Source organism: Amblyraja radiata, chromosome 5, assembly GCF_010909765.2.
Source record: "Amblyraja radiata isolate CabotCenter1 chromosome 5, sAmbRad1.1.pri, whole genome shotgun sequence".
NCBI lineage: Eukaryota > Metazoa > Chordata > Chondrichthyes > Rajiformes > Rajidae > Amblyraja > Amblyraja radiata.
In genome coordinates, this window is record NC_045960.1 from 62206778 (window position 1) to 62223254 (window position 16477).

General features: G+C 43.2%; 1 protein-coding gene across 3 annotated transcripts; it reads right to left on the minus strand.

Moving 5' to 3' along the window:
* Positions 1-1724: 1724 nt before the first annotated feature.
* Positions 1725-13113, minus strand: LOC116973372 (repulsive guidance molecule A-like). Of its 3 annotated transcripts, XM_033021369.1 has the most exons (5): positions 12932-13113; positions 10422-10521; positions 5823-5909; positions 4911-5410; positions 1725-3243 (listed from the first exon to the last, which is right to left on the minus strand). In XM_033021369.1, the coding sequence occupies exons 4-5, from the start codon at positions 5406-5408 to the stop codon at positions 2620-2622; spliced, it is 1122 nt and encodes a 373-aa protein (XP_032877260.1). In that variant the 5' UTR covers positions 5409-5410; positions 5823-5909; positions 10422-10521; positions 12932-13113; the 3' UTR covers positions 1725-2619. The 3 variants fall into 3 exon arrangements, with proteins under 3 accessions (XP_032877260.1, XP_032877259.1, XP_032877258.1); XM_033021368.1 differs by lacking the exon at positions 5823-5909 and having other exon boundaries at positions 10422-10519; XM_033021367.1 differs by lacking the exon at positions 5823-5909 and having other exon boundaries at positions 10328-10521.
* Between the last annotated feature and the right edge of the window lie 3364 nt (positions 13114-16477).

Sequence of the window (16477 nt, forward strand, 5' to 3'; positions counted from 1 at the left end):
GGGTAGAGAGTGAGAGCAAAGAGAGAATGGGCAGAGAGACAATGGGGAGAGACAGAGAGAGAGGGGCAGAGACAGAAGGGCAAGAGACACAGGGAGAGGGGGGTGGAGGGGAGGGGAGGAGGAGAGGGAGGGTGGGGAGAGAGAGATGGGAGGAGAGAGAGAGGAGAGGGGGGCTGAGGGGGGTGGGGAGGGAGGAGTGGAGGGGAGTAGGGGGTTTATAGGGGAGGGAGGGCAGGGGGGTGGGGGAGAGAGAGGGGGAGAGAGAGGGAGAGAGAGGGGGAGAGAGGGGGAGAGAGAGGGGGAGAGAGAGGGAGAGAGAGAGAGAGAGAGATAGGGGGAGAGAGAGAGGGAGAGAGAGAGAGGGAGAGAGAGGGGGGGAGAGAGAGGGGGGAGAGAGGGGAGGGGGGAGAGAGGGGAGGGGGGAGGTGGGGGGAGACGGGAGGGGGGAAGAAGGGAAGGAGGAGAGGGGTAGAGCTGCCCAGCAGCCGTCGGCCTGAGTGAGCCTCAGCTCCATGGCCTCGCATCCTCGGCGCATCCTCTCTGTACCCCCGATTCCCGAACGCTTCAGACCCGAGTACGGGGAGAGGGGGGGGGAGGGTGGAGGGGCGGCGGCGGGCGTGGTCCAAGTGAGCCTGCGGGCCACCAGCGATGCACGGAGCGCTGTGAGGACGGTGAAAGCAGCGGGGTGACCAGCCGATCGTGGCTTCCGCCAGCGTGACAGAGCCGGGCCGGGGGGAGGGGAAGTGGAGGAGAGCCGGGCGGCAGCAGCCATTATCATCGCGCAGGGCACGCGATGAGAAGGTGGCACCGGCGGCCATTACTCCCTCTGGATCTTTGGTCAGCACAGCGGGAGGTGAAAAAATGACTGGGGGGGGGGGGGGGGAGGTGGTGGAAAGTGCGTCTGCGCGTTGAGAGCTTTAATCGAGTGTGGGGGCGGGTGGGGGGCGGTGCCGCGAGCAAGGGCATTGTGACATGCACAGCTGCCACAGCTGCCGCAACGGTTTGATTTTTAAAAAACAGCCCGTTTTGTGAACAACTTTATTAAAAATCTGGGGAAATAATTGATCAAATTTAGGGAGGAGTCGATTTCCGAAATCGTAAGTTAAATCGCCACCGAAATATGTAAAAATCGCAGCGTATTTGTGTCTGGTTTTCGAGGAAATACATTTCAAAGGCAAAATGACATACACCTACACACACACACACACACACACACACACACAGAGTTTTAATAGATACTAGACCAAGTGCAGACCCATTGGGTCTGTTCCTCCAACGCCTGGTTGCGGTGGGGGGGCGGCATGCAGCATCACACGCACTAACCACCCCCCGCACACACGCTAACTACCCCCTTGATATTACATTAATATTATTCATTTGCCCTTTTACCCCATAACGACCCTATCTACTGACGCATAGCCCCCAACTTCCAGGCGCTTCTAGAGAGGGGGGGGGGGGGGGTAGAGAGTGAGGGCAGAAGAGAAGGGGCAGAGAAAGAGAAAGAGGGGCAGAGACAGAGAGAGGGGTAAGAGACAGAGGGAGAGGGGGTGAAGGGGAGGAGGAGAGGGAGGGTGGGAAGGGAGGAGGAGAGGTGGGGGAAGGGAGGGGGGAGGGGGTGAGAGGGGGGGATGGGATGAGAGGGAGAGTGGGGGAGAGTGGGAGCCTGTAAAACTATTCCATTCTTTGGGATTAGTTTTCTTAAAGATGGTCATAGTCATAGAAGATTTTTGTTGTTACATTTTAAATGGCCAGCAAACATTTCTACTACTGTATTTCACACAATTAACTGAGGGAAAAACTTAAAGATTCAACAACTAAAAGCATGAGGTGTTGTGGATGGTTATTGCATTATTTTTGCAGGATTACTAAATTGATGGGGAATACATACACAACCTTCAAAGCTACAGGATGGTCTGTCCTGGGGGAGGATAGTGTATAAAGTAAAACTGTACAGGATTGTGTCTTTGAGCTAAAAACAGGCCTTGGTGAACATTTGATTGGATTATGTATGGGTAGCTGTTTGACAGAACTATGCACAGTGGATATTTGACTTCTATGAAAAGCGAATATATAGTAGATAATCTGATTAGACCACCATGGCTGTGTTCATAATGATCTAAGTTTACTTGGAAACATATACTCAATTAATTGTGACCTATGCCACGTTGTTGGTAATGGCAGTCAAAAACTGAAGCTACAATCAAATATGAGTTAAGCTTCAGATACTCAGAGGATCCCTGAGCAGAGGCTGAATGACTTTCATGTCAAATGCAATGAACGGGCAAGTGGGCGGCATGGTTGCTCAACGGTAGAGTTGCTGCCTTACAACGCTTGCAACGCCGGAGACCCGGGTTCGAAGGCCGACTATGGGTGCTGTCTGTACGGAGTTTGTATGTTCTTCCCATGACCGCGTGGGTTTTTGCCAAGATCTTTGGTTTCCTCCCACACTCCAAAGGTAAATGTAAAGATTGTCCCTAGTGTGTGTAGGATAGTGTTAATGTGCGGGGATCGCTGGTCGGCGCAGACCCGGTGGGCTGAAGGGCCTGTTTCCGCTCTGTATCTCTAAACTAAACTAAAATTCCTTGTGCAACATCATCCAGTGACTAAGTGCTTAGACACTCAGGATTTAGAAGAAAAAATATTGTTGCAGAAGAGCACCCACAGCACAGAAACCAACAGTGGAAGGCAGGAAGGGATCGGCCGACCAGGCCAGCTGTTCCTGAACACATGAAGCAAATCCTTGTTTGGGTATAACATTTTTGCATCTTCCACAGCCTTGAATGTTGCTAAGGAAATATTAGGATTACCAGTCACCAGGATATCAAAAACACAATATTCAAAGTAGTTATCTTCAACCAGCAGGCCCTCTTTGCATTTGGCTTTGGCCTTTTGTGCATTATGGAGGTGGGTAGTCCAGGGAAGCCTTTCAATGAAAGGGCAGCCAGTTAAGCAGAGCTGTAGGTCCTGATCCTCTGTATGTGAACTTGCCACTTCCTCTGGCATGAGGATGGCAATGCTCAGGTGCTGACCCACCTGTCGCACAATCAGAGTCGTGCCAATATAACTCGCTTGGATCTCCACGTGGCCAGTACTCAACATTTTCTTGATAACCAGACTGTTTGCCCCATTTCTTAAGCCACCATTTACAGAACCATCCACAAATGCAGCAGGAACATTGTCCATTTCAGCTTGATACACTTTCTGGTCAATGCATTCCTTGGAGTTCTTAAAAATAGCAGTAACCTGTGAATCAATGAAAGAAGAATCATTCATTTCTGAATTTTACATTTTCTGTCCCTCTTTCTCCAATCTTATTCACTATTACTTTATTCTTCATGCATTCTCAATGCAATTGCACCACACTCATTCATTCAGTGCTCTTCACTCAAGTAGCCTCTTGTTACTCTACTGGAAGTCAATGGCTTGGGGCTTGGAAATTATCAGGAAATGCCTGCAATTCCACACCAAGCTACCAATATGTTCCTTGTGTCAGTATTTACTTCCTGTATGTGTCAGTAAGTACGGAACTTGCTGGCCAAAGTCTGAAGGCAACTTCCCTGTTGCAGTCCATTGTTGGACTTCACATGGAGTTCAGAGACAGGACACAAACTTGCTGAATTCCTGGTAATCATTCTGGAAAATCTTTTGGGCAAAAGTGAATCTGTGGAATGGAGAAGAATGGCCTAATCCACGAGTTTAGAAGACCCTAGATGAATTGAAAAAAATGTTAAGGTCGTGTTGACTCGTCGAAGTAAAAAACCTCCTACGACCTCCCACGACTATGTCTATGACTCCTACGACTATGTCTGCGCCCTCCTACGACTATATTTACGACCTCCTACGACCCACCTCGACCTCAGTCTTCCACACCTAAGTCCAACTACGACTAGCTACGTGGAAAATGATCACATGATAAAATGATGTCATGTTTGCATTTTTTTCTCGGGCCAGATACCGACCTACGACTATCTACGACTACCTACGACTACCATCACGACCTTCTTAGACCTGCCTACGACCTACCTATGAGTAAAAAGTATAAATTCTTGCCATCCCGACTTTTTTTTTTACTCGTGGACATTTTTTATCAGGCTGGAAATAATGCCGCAACCAACTTGAGGCCACGAGTACGCGGAGACCACTCACGAGCATGAGGAAGAGTTACGAAGACCTCCTACGACCTTCTACGACCTTGTGGCGACCATGCTGCGAGTATGAGTCAAGGGCAAACTCGGCAGAGGTTGCCAATTAGGTCGTGAAAGTGGGACAGGGGCTTTAGAATATACAATGTTGAATTTATTGCAAGCTAATTTTTGTTTGGTATTTAGAAATGTCTTTCAGTGATTTATAATCGTTTAAATTGCTTCTTTAATCTGGACTGGGAAAGCATTTTTCAAGCTACTTCCCAGGGTTTGCTTGTTCTGACATGCCCATATGCCTCACAAAACCTTGCCATTCATGAGCAGGTTGACTTTGGGGGCCTTGTAACAGATAAGTACATCCTTTTTCTGTATGTCAGTGCTAAATACTGTCAATATCCCATTGGGAAACAATTTTATTCTGATAATTTCCATCGATACGCTTCCATTGGTGATTAACACTATTCTATAGTGGTAATTAACTTTATGCCTTAATGACCATTCTGTTACCGATACAAGCAACATTCTGCTTGTGGCCATAAATGTTGTTGTTAGTCAAAATCTTTTAAATTATTGGCTGGATGTGGGTATCACTGACAATGACACAAACTATGACTGAAACACCATTCGTTCATGAATATTAACACAATTTCACGAGCAATGATGTAAAGCAAATCTGAGGCTAATTGAATGGGCCAACTTTCCAGAGTACTATACAAGCGTAGGTGATATCTGACCACAAAATTCACCAACTATATCAAAGGACATCACCTTGCTGATTGCTGAAATGTTATGATGTGGTGCGATTGGTGCATTAGTCAGTTGCAGGGTTAAGTAATTGTTGTCAATCACCGGCCACGCTCCCTGAACTCGACATGTCTGAAAATCATTGTAAAACGTTCGAATGTGGAGGTTCCCAAAGATGCCACAGTAAAGGTAGGTTGGTTTCTGGCGCTGTTTGTAGTAAAAGCTCATCTCATATTTGCAAGTGTCTGGTAGGTGTAGATTATCTTGATTATCTGCTGGCACGTGCGGTCGAGGTAATGAGACTTTACCATCCTTGGAACAGTTATGCTGGATCATTAAATCCTCAATTCCTTGCACAGCAGAATGGTAGATTAGGTCCCCGCGGCAAAACCAAGCAGTTCGTTGGGTGCACCACGAATATGAGCGCAAGGCAATACAAAAGTCTTCATTCAAAGAACCGTCAAGATGAGATGTAGCAGAAACAAACTGAGAATTGCATCTGAGAATTCTGCACTGTGACATCACTGAAAATGGCATTAAAGGTTAAGAATCTTTAATAACATTGCATTAACCGGGTATATCAAGCATTAATGCCATTAAATGTACTCTTGAAATACAATTAAAAAACCCAACATTAATACTGCAAGCGCACAGGGATTAATGGCAAAAAATAATCAACACAGGCACATTGGGACCTAGAGAAAAAGTCATTAACAACTGCACAATGGCTAAATTGAGACAAACAGCATAAGTCATGATAACACCACAGATATAATTGAACTGAAAATTAAAATCATTATTAAAATCACAGGCATAGTAAAACATGAGCATTCGAAGAGCATCTAAGAATAGGAATGAGGACAAAAGATGTTGATGTAACAGTTCAGGTAACATCTGTCGAGAGAAAAGCAGGGAAATGAGTGAATAATCTCAAACCTTGTCAAGTCTTTCTCGTCTTCGCTCTCTACTGATCCCGACCTGCTGAACACATCCAGCATTTCCTGTTTTTTGAGATTTCCAGTCCTGCAGTAAATATTTTACTTTCATCTCAGAACAGAGGTAAGCCATTTCCCACCATCTCCCTTCCAATCACGCTTTCTCCTCTTCACCCAATCTGTTCACTATGATCAGGACTGATCTGTGACCAGTATATACATACTCACATTTGCTTTGTATTCCATAAAATTTAATCTCAGATTTAAAATTTAAACAGGTGGGCGGCGCGACTCTTGTCAGCAGCGGCCTCTGCAGTCCGTCTGTGTTTTTTTTTTTTTTGTCTCGTTTTTATGTAGTTTTTGTTATTTTTTTTGTTGGGGTATGTGTGTGGGGGGGTGGGGTAACTTTAAAATCTTTCCCTGCACGGGAGACCCGACCTTTTCTTTGTCGGGTCTCCGTTGTCGTTGGGGCTGCAACGTGGAGCGGCCTCCAACAGGAATGACCTGGGGCTCCAGTTGTGGAGCTGCCGACTACTCACCTCACCGTTGCGGAGCTGGCCGAGTCCGGAGCGGGTGGAGCGGTGGTGGAGCGCTGCTGCCACCCGACCCCCGGTGATTCGGAGGCTGCAACTGCGGGTCTGGCGGACTGCGGCACCGGGAGCCCGCGGGTCCCTGCTGGGAGACCGCTTTTCGGGGCTTCCGCAACGGCGACTTCTCCCGCCCGAGTTGCGGGGTTGAAGAGCACCTGGAGCGGGGCCTTACAGCACCGCCCCGCGCGGCTTGGAATGGCCGCGGGACTTTGCGAGCGCCCGCCGGGGCTCCAACACCAAGACCCGGTGTGCGGCCTTGCATCACCCGGCGTGGCTTTATTGGCCGCGGGACAATCGCCATCGCCAGCCGGGGGCTTTGACTTTGACTCTGACATCGGGGGGGGGGGGAGTGCAGGGGAGGGATAAGTTTTTTTGCCTTCCATCACAGCGAGGTGATGGATGTTTGTGTAAATTGTGTTGTGTCTCGGGTCTTTTTGTTTTGTAATGTATGGCTGCAGAAACAACATTTCGTTTGGACCTCAACGGGGTCCAAATGACAAATAAATTGAATTGAAAAAAAAAAGAAAAATGAACCATTGACCAAGTTTCAGTCACTATTTATTTCTTTAAACTTGCTCCCTGGTACTACACATTCTGACCAAGAGAGTTTCTCACATTCCATCCTGTCCAAATGGCTTCATATTTTGAATCTTAAATTTCAGGGAAATTTACCTAACTTTATGGCGGCACGGTGGCGCAGCAGTAGAGTTGCTGCCTTACAGCGCCAGTAGACCCAGGTTCGATCCTGACTACGGGTGCTGTCTGTTCAGAGTTTATACATTCTCCCCGTGACTTGCATGGGTTTTCTCCGAGATCTTTGGTTTCCTCACACATTCCAAAGACGTACAGGTTTGTATGTTAATTGGCTTGGGATAAGTGTAAATTGTCCCTAGTGTGTGTAGGAGAGTGTTACTGTGCGGGGATCGCTGGTTGGTGTGGACTTGGTGGGTTGAAGGGCTAATTTCCACGCTGTATCTCTAAACTAAACTTTATGTAATATCTCCATTTATTTTAATTCCTGGTGATCGGGCACCTAATCAACTCTGCCTTTGGCCAATATATCCATCGAACAGGCTGCAGTATCCCAAATCTAATCTAACCTGGGTTTTGTACATCAATTTTTAATCCATTGCCCTTTTGTTACTTCATATGCCTGACCATTTTTTCATCTATGAACACGGTGTCTAAAGTTTTTCTGTAGCTCCACTGTTTATTGCTATTGTCATTTTGCATCAGAATACAGTGAAAAAACTTTTTTTACTTGCTATCCATGTGAATCATACCATATATGAGTACATCAATGTGCAATAGAGAAAATAAACAGCATGCCAAATATAGTGACACAGCTACAGAGAAGGTACCAATAAAAATGTGCATGGTCCGACATGAGGTAGTTTGGAAATTCATCCCTAATTTTCGCGCGATTCGTTCAAGAATCTGATAATAGCAGGGATGAGCACTCTTCTTGAATCTGGTTGTAAAGGCATTTAAGCTTTTGTATCCTATATACGATAGGAGTAGGGAGAATGGAGAATGATCAGTGTGTGCAAGAATTGTTTTTGTTGGCAGCTTTCCCTAAGCAGCAAATTATGGGTGGAGTTGATGAGGGTGGGAGACTGGTTTGTGCAATGGACTTGCTGCTTTAACAGTTGTCTGCAATTTTGTACGGTCTTGAGAAGAGCAGTTGCCACACCAAGCTATGATGCATCCAGATAAGATGCATCCAAATATGGTGCATCTGTAGAAACTAATAAGTATCATTGGAGCAATGCCTAATTTCCCTTTGCCTTCTGTGGAAGTAGAAGCATTGTTGTGCTTTCCTGACCATAGTGTCAATGTGTTTCACCAGGGAAAATTGTTGGTGATATTTACACGTAGATATTTATAGCTTCGACCATCTCCACTTTAGCACAGTTGTACAGACTGGGGCATGCTTCATGTTGCTGACATTGAGGAAGAGGTTGTTGTCTTGACTCCATGTTTTCTGTTTTCTTCCTGTACTCTAACTTGGCAATGTTTTTGTGATATTGTTTATGACGTACTTTATTCTAAATCCTTTTAGATCCAAAGTGGATGTTCACACAATTAGCTTCACCAAAATTAATTTAGCACAGTTCAGCCCATTCACTATTAATTTAATGCTTCCATCCACACTGCTTATATTGCCCCCTATAATCTGAGTTGTTCACACATAAAATGAATAGTTCTGCCCCAATATAGAGCAATGAAGAATAGTTCTGTTCATATCTTGCCAATTTAAACCCCTACCTATTATCATGTTTCCTTCTGATTGGCTAATTTCCCAAACAAAGGAATGTAATTGAATATCATGTTGACCCCCTATTGGAAATAATATCCATAGACGATTCTCTATCCATTATATTCACATCTTCAAGAGATTTAATTGGTTTTCATCTGACTTGATTACTCTTCACTTTTCCTTCCTGGCTTTCTGTGAATAATTGAAACTTTAAGATGTTTAGTGATTTTGTAACGACAGATATTACGATAGTTGGCTGACAATTTTCTGCTTTTCTTCTTTCCTGCTTGCCTTTCCTAAATAGTTGTGTGTCATGCTCAATTTTCCAATCTAAAGGAATGGTTCCAAAAGCAAGGGAATTGGGGAAGGCCGCAGATGGAAACAATAATGTTTTTGATAGGTACTTTTCCTCACTGAGGGAAACCATTTGATCCTGGGGATTTGTCATCCGTTCATGCCTTATAATACCAGAGCAGGTATAGAGATAAAGAGAAGGGAAAAGATCATTAATAATTCCATATGTACACTGGGTCAGGGAGTAAATCTTTAGTTTAGTTCAGAGATACTAAACTAAGTGTGGAAACGCCCGTCGGCCCACTGGGTCCATGCCGACCAGCGATCACCTATAGTTCTATCTAGTTCTATCCTACACACTAGGGACAATATACAGAAGCCAATTAATCTACAAACCTGCACAACTTTGGAATGTGGGCGGAAACTAGAGCACCCGGAGAAAGTCCATGAGTTCACAGGGAGAATGTACAGACACCACCATAGTCAGGATCGAACCCCGGTCTCTGGCATTGCTAGGCAACAACTCTACCGCTGCACCACTGTGCAGAGTATGTGTTGGAATTTTGCACTCCAAAGCTACGCCAGTGGTTTTTGTTGACACTGTATCATGTCTGCAGGACATTCCTTCTGTGTGTGATAAAGTAAAATTATAAAACTGTGAATACATTGATTATACATGATCATTACAAGGAGCAAATAGATGGCATCTTTCTGCAGGGTACTGTGATCAAATCTCTTTGCAGCATTACCTAGCCTTTCTCATTAAATTAGATTTTGATTTGGTACAATTGTGTAAATAGATGAAAAGATAAAAGAATTTAAAATCAAAAACCCATTTTAAATCAAAATATGCAGATGCTGGAAATCTAGAAAAAAAATCACAGAAGATATAGAAATATTCAGTATATCATACCTCATTGGGGAGCCTGAACATTTTGTGTTGATCCCTTTCATCAAAATGAGGAACAGTTTGAAATCAATCTGGGTTCAGTTGCAGAGATAGTGGAGGTCAGGATAGGATGGCTATCCCTATACGTAAACACAATTTCCCCAGTCAGTACAGGATGTACTGAACAGCCCACTGAGTCAATATGCAAGAGGCACCATTTTTGACCCAGTTGCAGCTGGTCACAAAGGCCCGTTGCAGCCATCTCCTCTTCCATTCCGGTCATCCCATGAACCCCGGCTTTATAATAATAATAATAATAATAATAATAATATTATTTTATTTTTAATAATTTTATTATTATTATAATGCTGCTAAGAAGCTACATCTTCCCAGCATATTTTCTGTTTGGTTAACACCTCTCACATATCTATATGTTGGTTGAAGTTATAAAGGAAGAAAAAATATATACTCACATTTGAACCTGCATGTGAGCAGGCACATTCGAAAACCTTCATATTTGCAGGTCATGATTAGTACTGTGGTTTGAAATGTAAGAAAAATATTTACCTGCATTGCATAACTGGTAAACCAGTATGATTCTCAGCACAATTTGCAGTTGATGTGAAGTAAGGGAGCTGGATCCCATCGTGGGTAGAAATCTGTTTCTCTGATTGAAACACAAAGTAAATAAGTAAGTAAGTAAGTAAGTCTATTGGCCAAGTGTTCATATACAAGGAATTTGCCTTGGTGCTCCACCCACAAGTAACAACATGACATACAATGACAGTTACGAATGACTCAGAAAACACTAAACATTAATAATAATAAAACATTCATGATAAAACACCATTGATCAAGTATGTGAACCAACAAAATACCAGATCAAAGGGAGGCTACAGATTTTTAGCTGTTGAGTAGAGCAACTACTCATGGATAAAAACTGTTTTTATGTCCGGCTGTGGCAGCTTTGGCAATCCGGAGTCGCCTTCCAGAGGGAAGTGATTCAAAGGGTTTGTGGCCAGGGTGAGAGGGGTCAGAAATGATCTTGCCCGCTCACTTCCTGGCCCTTGGAGTGTACAGTTCATCAATGGAGGGAAGGTTGCAGCCAATAACCTTCTCTGCAGATCGGACAATTCGCTGCAGGCTCCAGGTGTCGTGCTTGGTGGCTGAGCCAAACCAGACCATGATGGAGGACAGACTCTACGATGGCCGTGTAGAATTGGACCATCATTGCCTGTGGCAGATTGTGCTTCCTCAGCTGCCGCAGGAAGTACATCCTCTGTTGTGCCTTTTTGACTGTGGAGTCGATGGTAGCCCTCCACTTAAGGTCCTTGGAGATGATGGTTCCCAGGAACTTAAAAGACTCTACAGATGTGACTGTGGTGTTGTTGATGGTGAGTGGGGTGAGGGGAGGGGGAGCTCTCCTAAAGTCTACAATCAATTCCACTGTCTTAAGAGCATTGAGCTCTAGGTTGTTGCTACGGCACCAGGACGCCAGCTGTGACACTTCCTGTCAGTAGGCAGGTTCCTCCCCATCCTGGATCAGTCCAATCAGGGTTGTGTCGTCCACAAACTTGAGAAGCTTGACAGAGGTGTCTGTGGAGGTGCAATCGTTGGTGTAGAGAGAGTAGAGGAGAGGAGGGAGTACGCAGCCTTGCGGTGCTCCTATGCTGAGCGTTTGCGGGTCCGAGATGTGCTTTCCCAGCCTCACATGCTGCTTCTTGTCTGTCAGGAAGTTGGTGATCCACTGACAGAGGGGTTCAGGCACAGTCAACTCAGAAAGTTTGGAGTGTAGTAGCCCAGTGGTGTTGAATGCAGAGCTAAAATCAACAAACAGGATCCTCGCATAGGTCCCCTGGTGGTCTAGGTGCTGTAGGATGAAGTGCAGGCCCAGGTTTGACTGCATCATCCACAGATCTATTGGCCCGATATGCAAACTGCAGAGGGTCCAGCAGGGAGTTTGTGATATTTTTCAGCTTGGCCAGCACAAGCCTTTCGATTGGCTTCATGACTACAGAGGTCAGTGCGACAAGGAATATCCAGCATACTATATCCCCACACATATCTCATTATGCATTACCATCCCAGCTCATTACACCATTTTAACTACCAATCGCCTCACCCCATTATACCATTGTTACCCCGTTACCCAATCACACTACACCATATTTTCATCTCATTCCATTGACGATTTTTACACCTCACTATCCAAGCCCATTACACCATAATTACACCTCACTATCCCACAGCACTACTATTACTCTCACTACTCCATCCATCGTACTATTATTACTCTTTGTTACCCCATCCTTTGACATACACATCATTACCCTCACACTTAATTCCATGCCACTTAATCCCATTACATAACATTGCACTTCATTCCCACCCCACTAGCAACATTATTACTCCTCACTCCCCTAGCCAATAAACAATGCCCTCATATCCAATACACTTAATCATTATTATGATCACATCGTCCCATTACAAAATTATCCAACGTACAATTCCATCGTACATCAGAATATATCAAGCAGTATATTATGACACCTTCATAACCCAACCATTGTTCAACTTCACAACCCATCCCATTACAATTCTACCTATTATCCCCAGTCCATTGCACGAACTTTACACCAACCACATCCAATTGCAGCATTATCCCACCAATTCCATTCCTTTCACTATTATTATTCTATTATTCTAACACCATCACTCTTATACCCCACCCCATTACATTTGATACCCCTCACACTTCATTGCAATGTATCATCTTTACCCCTCGCACTCCATTACAAAACACCATTATTACCTCTCACTGTAACATATCACCACCTCATTATGTCGACATTCCAATCTAATGCATATTATTACCTTTATACTCTACAACCCCTTTACCCCTCAAATCCTATCCCATTGCAATGCTCACTGCCCATCCATCACATGACACCATAATTATCTTCACATTCCACTCCATTCTACTTTATGAACACTTGCTGAACCACCTGCTGTGTGTATGTTAATTACATGCACCAGTAAATGGATTCTTAAATCTTTTGCACATTAGGAAAACTTACCCACAGTTTATTGTGCTTGTTTTCAGTTCTCACTTGATGTATTTATTATTTTCAATAGATTTTCAATCAGAAGGTTCATACAGTTCTTTAAAATAATTTTTAAAATTCAGACAAATTTAAACTACCAAGTCCTGGTTCAGCACTGACGGTTTCTTGCATCCCATGTATCCCTGGACTTTATCTGTTTAGAGATGGTGAAAGATCTACTTCAGTGTAAATTTGCAGAATAGATAATAATTAATCTGTGAGATCGTTTTTCTACCGTTGTGAAAGAAAATCGAATCAGCTGAAGTCCAGAGTACCAAACAGCACTGCGGCTGAAAAACAGATGAATGAGACAAATCAGAAGCATTGGAACTCATTTCAAGGCTGTGTGCTCAGTCCTCTGCTCTATTCTCTCTATATACATGACTGTGTAGCCATACATGGCTTCAAGATCATTAATTTGCCACGATATTGCTGTTGTTGGATGAATAAAAGGTAACGAGTCAGAGTGTAGGTTCGAAAATGATAATCTGATTGAATGGTGCCAGAACAACAAATGTTAGCAAGATCAAGGAGCTGATTATTGACTTCAGTAGGGGAAATCCGAGGATCCAGGAAGTCAGAGACTTTTAAGGCATAGACAGATAGATTCTTGAATAGTACAGGTGTCAGGGGTTATGGAGAGAAGGCAGGAGAATGGGGTTGAGAGGGGAAGAAAGATCAGCCATGAATGAATGGTGGAGTAGACCTGATGGGCCAAATGGGCTAATTCTGCTCCTGTCACTTATTGTATGACCTTATGAAGTCTGATAGCAGTCTTCATCATTGGGACGATGGGGGAAAGATTCAAGTTTCAAGTTCTTGGACAAGATCTGTCCTGGGTCCAGTATATTGATGCAGTACAAAGAAAGCTCATTAACTTCCATAGAAGATTGAGGAGATTTGGTATGTCGCCAAATTTATAGAGTATTTGGCGACATACCAATCTACTCAATCTACAGATGCATGGTAGAGAGCATACTGACTGGTTGCACCATAGCCTGGTTTGAAAACTCGAATGACAGGAACAATTGCAGAAAGTGGTAGTCATTGCATGGTCCATCACAAGTACTGACCTACCCACCATCAAATGGATCTACAGGAGGTACTGCCTTAAAAAAAAGCAGCTAGTATTTATCAATATTATCCACACCACCCTGATCATGTTCTCATCTCGCTGCTACCATAGCGAAGAAGGTACAGGAGCTTGATAACTGTGACCATCAGGTTGAATACAGTTAAGTGGACTGCAGTATCCTGGACAGTGCAAAATATTCTTTGAGCCACTGTCATCCAAAAAATTGGAACACAATTCATAATAATGCCTATTTATTCCTTATAGATGGTGGAGAATTGGGGCCTGAGTCACCAGCAACAGGATTCCCAATCTCTGACATTCACTGGTATTTTTGTGGCTGATGTTAAGTTTCTGATCAATGGTGACCCCCAGGATGTTGATGTTGGTGGGTGGTTGTGGTAACCCTCTCCTTTCTTTTGGGTGGTTGTGGTGATCAGTTCCTGATACTTTTGTTGTTTGAATGCCAGTAATCAATCCACGCCTGAGTATTATTTAGGTCTTGTCTCATTCAGAAAAGGACAGTTTTATTATCTGAAGAACTGTGAATGAAACTGAACACTGTTACATTCAGCAAGTATTCTCACCTTATCTTAAGATTAAAGGAAGTTCAATGACAAAGCAGCTCAAGATGCTTGATCTTCATAGAGAGATTCTTGCAACAATGAAATGGAGACTGATAAGATTGGCCTCTAAGAACCATAACCATCTTGCGTCCTGCAAGATGTGATTCCAACTAGTGCAGATGTCTTCCAAATTCCACAATCCGTTGAATGGTTAAATGAAGAACAGCCAGCCGTACCTCATCTCTGAAAATAAATTATTTTGTCCACGTTTAGATTAAGATTGTAATGAAGTCTGGAGCATGTTATTAACGTTATTGGCTCGTATGTATCCCTTAATAACAATGTGAACAATCTTTCATCATTTTGTTGATAATTGAAAGTTGACTAATGGGGTATACAGTAATTGGACAAAATAAACGTATCATATTTATTTTGTAGAAAAGCTGTGTAGTTTTACAAATAGCTAAGTTAATACCTGTATTGTAGGTGTATTGGTATGTTTGGCTCAATGTCTTCATGATTATAACTAGGGTGTTTAGACCTACGGGATTTATTCTGCTACTATCTCATTTGGCCCATTGGTAGTGTGAAGACAGGATTTCACCCTTGGAGCCAACGTAGTGATCACTCCTCTCGTTTCTATCATGAACATGACTCAATCATATAGTCTAAGTAGATCATGTGGATGATAATGGGATCATAATCTTGAGGATGTACTCAAGTAGGTTCAGCCTTTATATTAGTTTGCTTACAACTTGTTGTAATTTAAGTGTGGTCGCTATGCTTCTCTGGGCCTTAGCCATCTCATTAAATTGTTATCAAGCATTGCTTTTAGTTATGGTAATTGAAGTTCCCCCTATTCCAACCCCAGATATATTACATTCTGCCCTATTCCCAACCTTTCAGCTTTGTCCCATACAATATGAAGAAGCAGTAACTCTTCAGGGTGCCAAGTGACCTGGGGTATTTTTCTACCACAATAAAAGCAAATTGATTCTAGCTGAGAATTTGAAACAGCAACTGCTGTTATGTTGCCATCTTAAAGCACAGAAGGTGGCTTTTTCAGCAAATCTGTTGACAGCTTTAATAGTAGATTAGAGATTTGTTTCCCAATTACATGTCTGCACCACTGTTAATTCTCCGTTTTCACTGCAAGGCATTTACTGGTAATTGCATGGGTTGTACACTTATTTGTACCAATGTTTCCTTGAATGCAGATCATACATAAAAGCAGTTTAATTACCAAATAAGCACACACACAGTCTTGATGGAGAAACCAAGAATTAAATTGCAGAAATAAATAGCAAAAAAACAAAACAAATTATGTCAGCACAATAAAAGTAACTAAGTGACACTGGAATAATACTGCTTTACTGATCTGGGAATGGTTGATGTTACCACTTGACATTAAGAATAAATTAGCTTTCTTTCCAGTGAGTAATTTAGTGCTCATTTGATGAATACAAAATTTACAGCAAATTAATAAATATAAATAATTACTGGAAAATAACAAATGCTCATATTTCATTATAAGGTAAGCTTAATACAAAGTCCAAGAAATTGAAGAATGCCCAATGATAGACAGAGTCTGGGAGGCATATAACATTGAAGCTCAGGTCTGATTATCAGGACGGTAGATTGTACCACTGAATGTCGACACCAAGGCAATTCGTCATGAAAATCTAGGAGATCAAACCTCACTGAGTTCATTGAAGGCACAAATTAAAAGAGAAAGAATTGCATTGAATTACAGAAACAAGGAGCAGTTAAAGGAGCAGAATGTCAGCTTTTGCCTATAGTCCACAATGGACCCTTAAGGACTGTCAAAGCAACGTGTTATCAAGACCACCAACAAAAAGAACAGAGTGATAAAAGAAGAAA

Bases quoted from the DNA above. Each gene is read 5' to 3' on its own strand.
- LOC116973372 (XM_033021367.1), bottom strand. From the start codon at position 10,427: ATGCAGGTAAATATTTTTCTTACATTTCAAACCACAGTACTAATCATG. The intron at 5,411-10,327 runs GTGAGTATATAT...TGCCATTTTCAG, and splicing joins GCTCACATGCAGGTTCAAAT to TGATGTCACAGTGCAGAATT. The intron at 3,244-4,910 runs GTGATGTCCTTT...ATTGATTCACAG, and splicing joins ACATTTCAGCAATCAGCAAG to GTTACTGCTATTTTTAAGAA.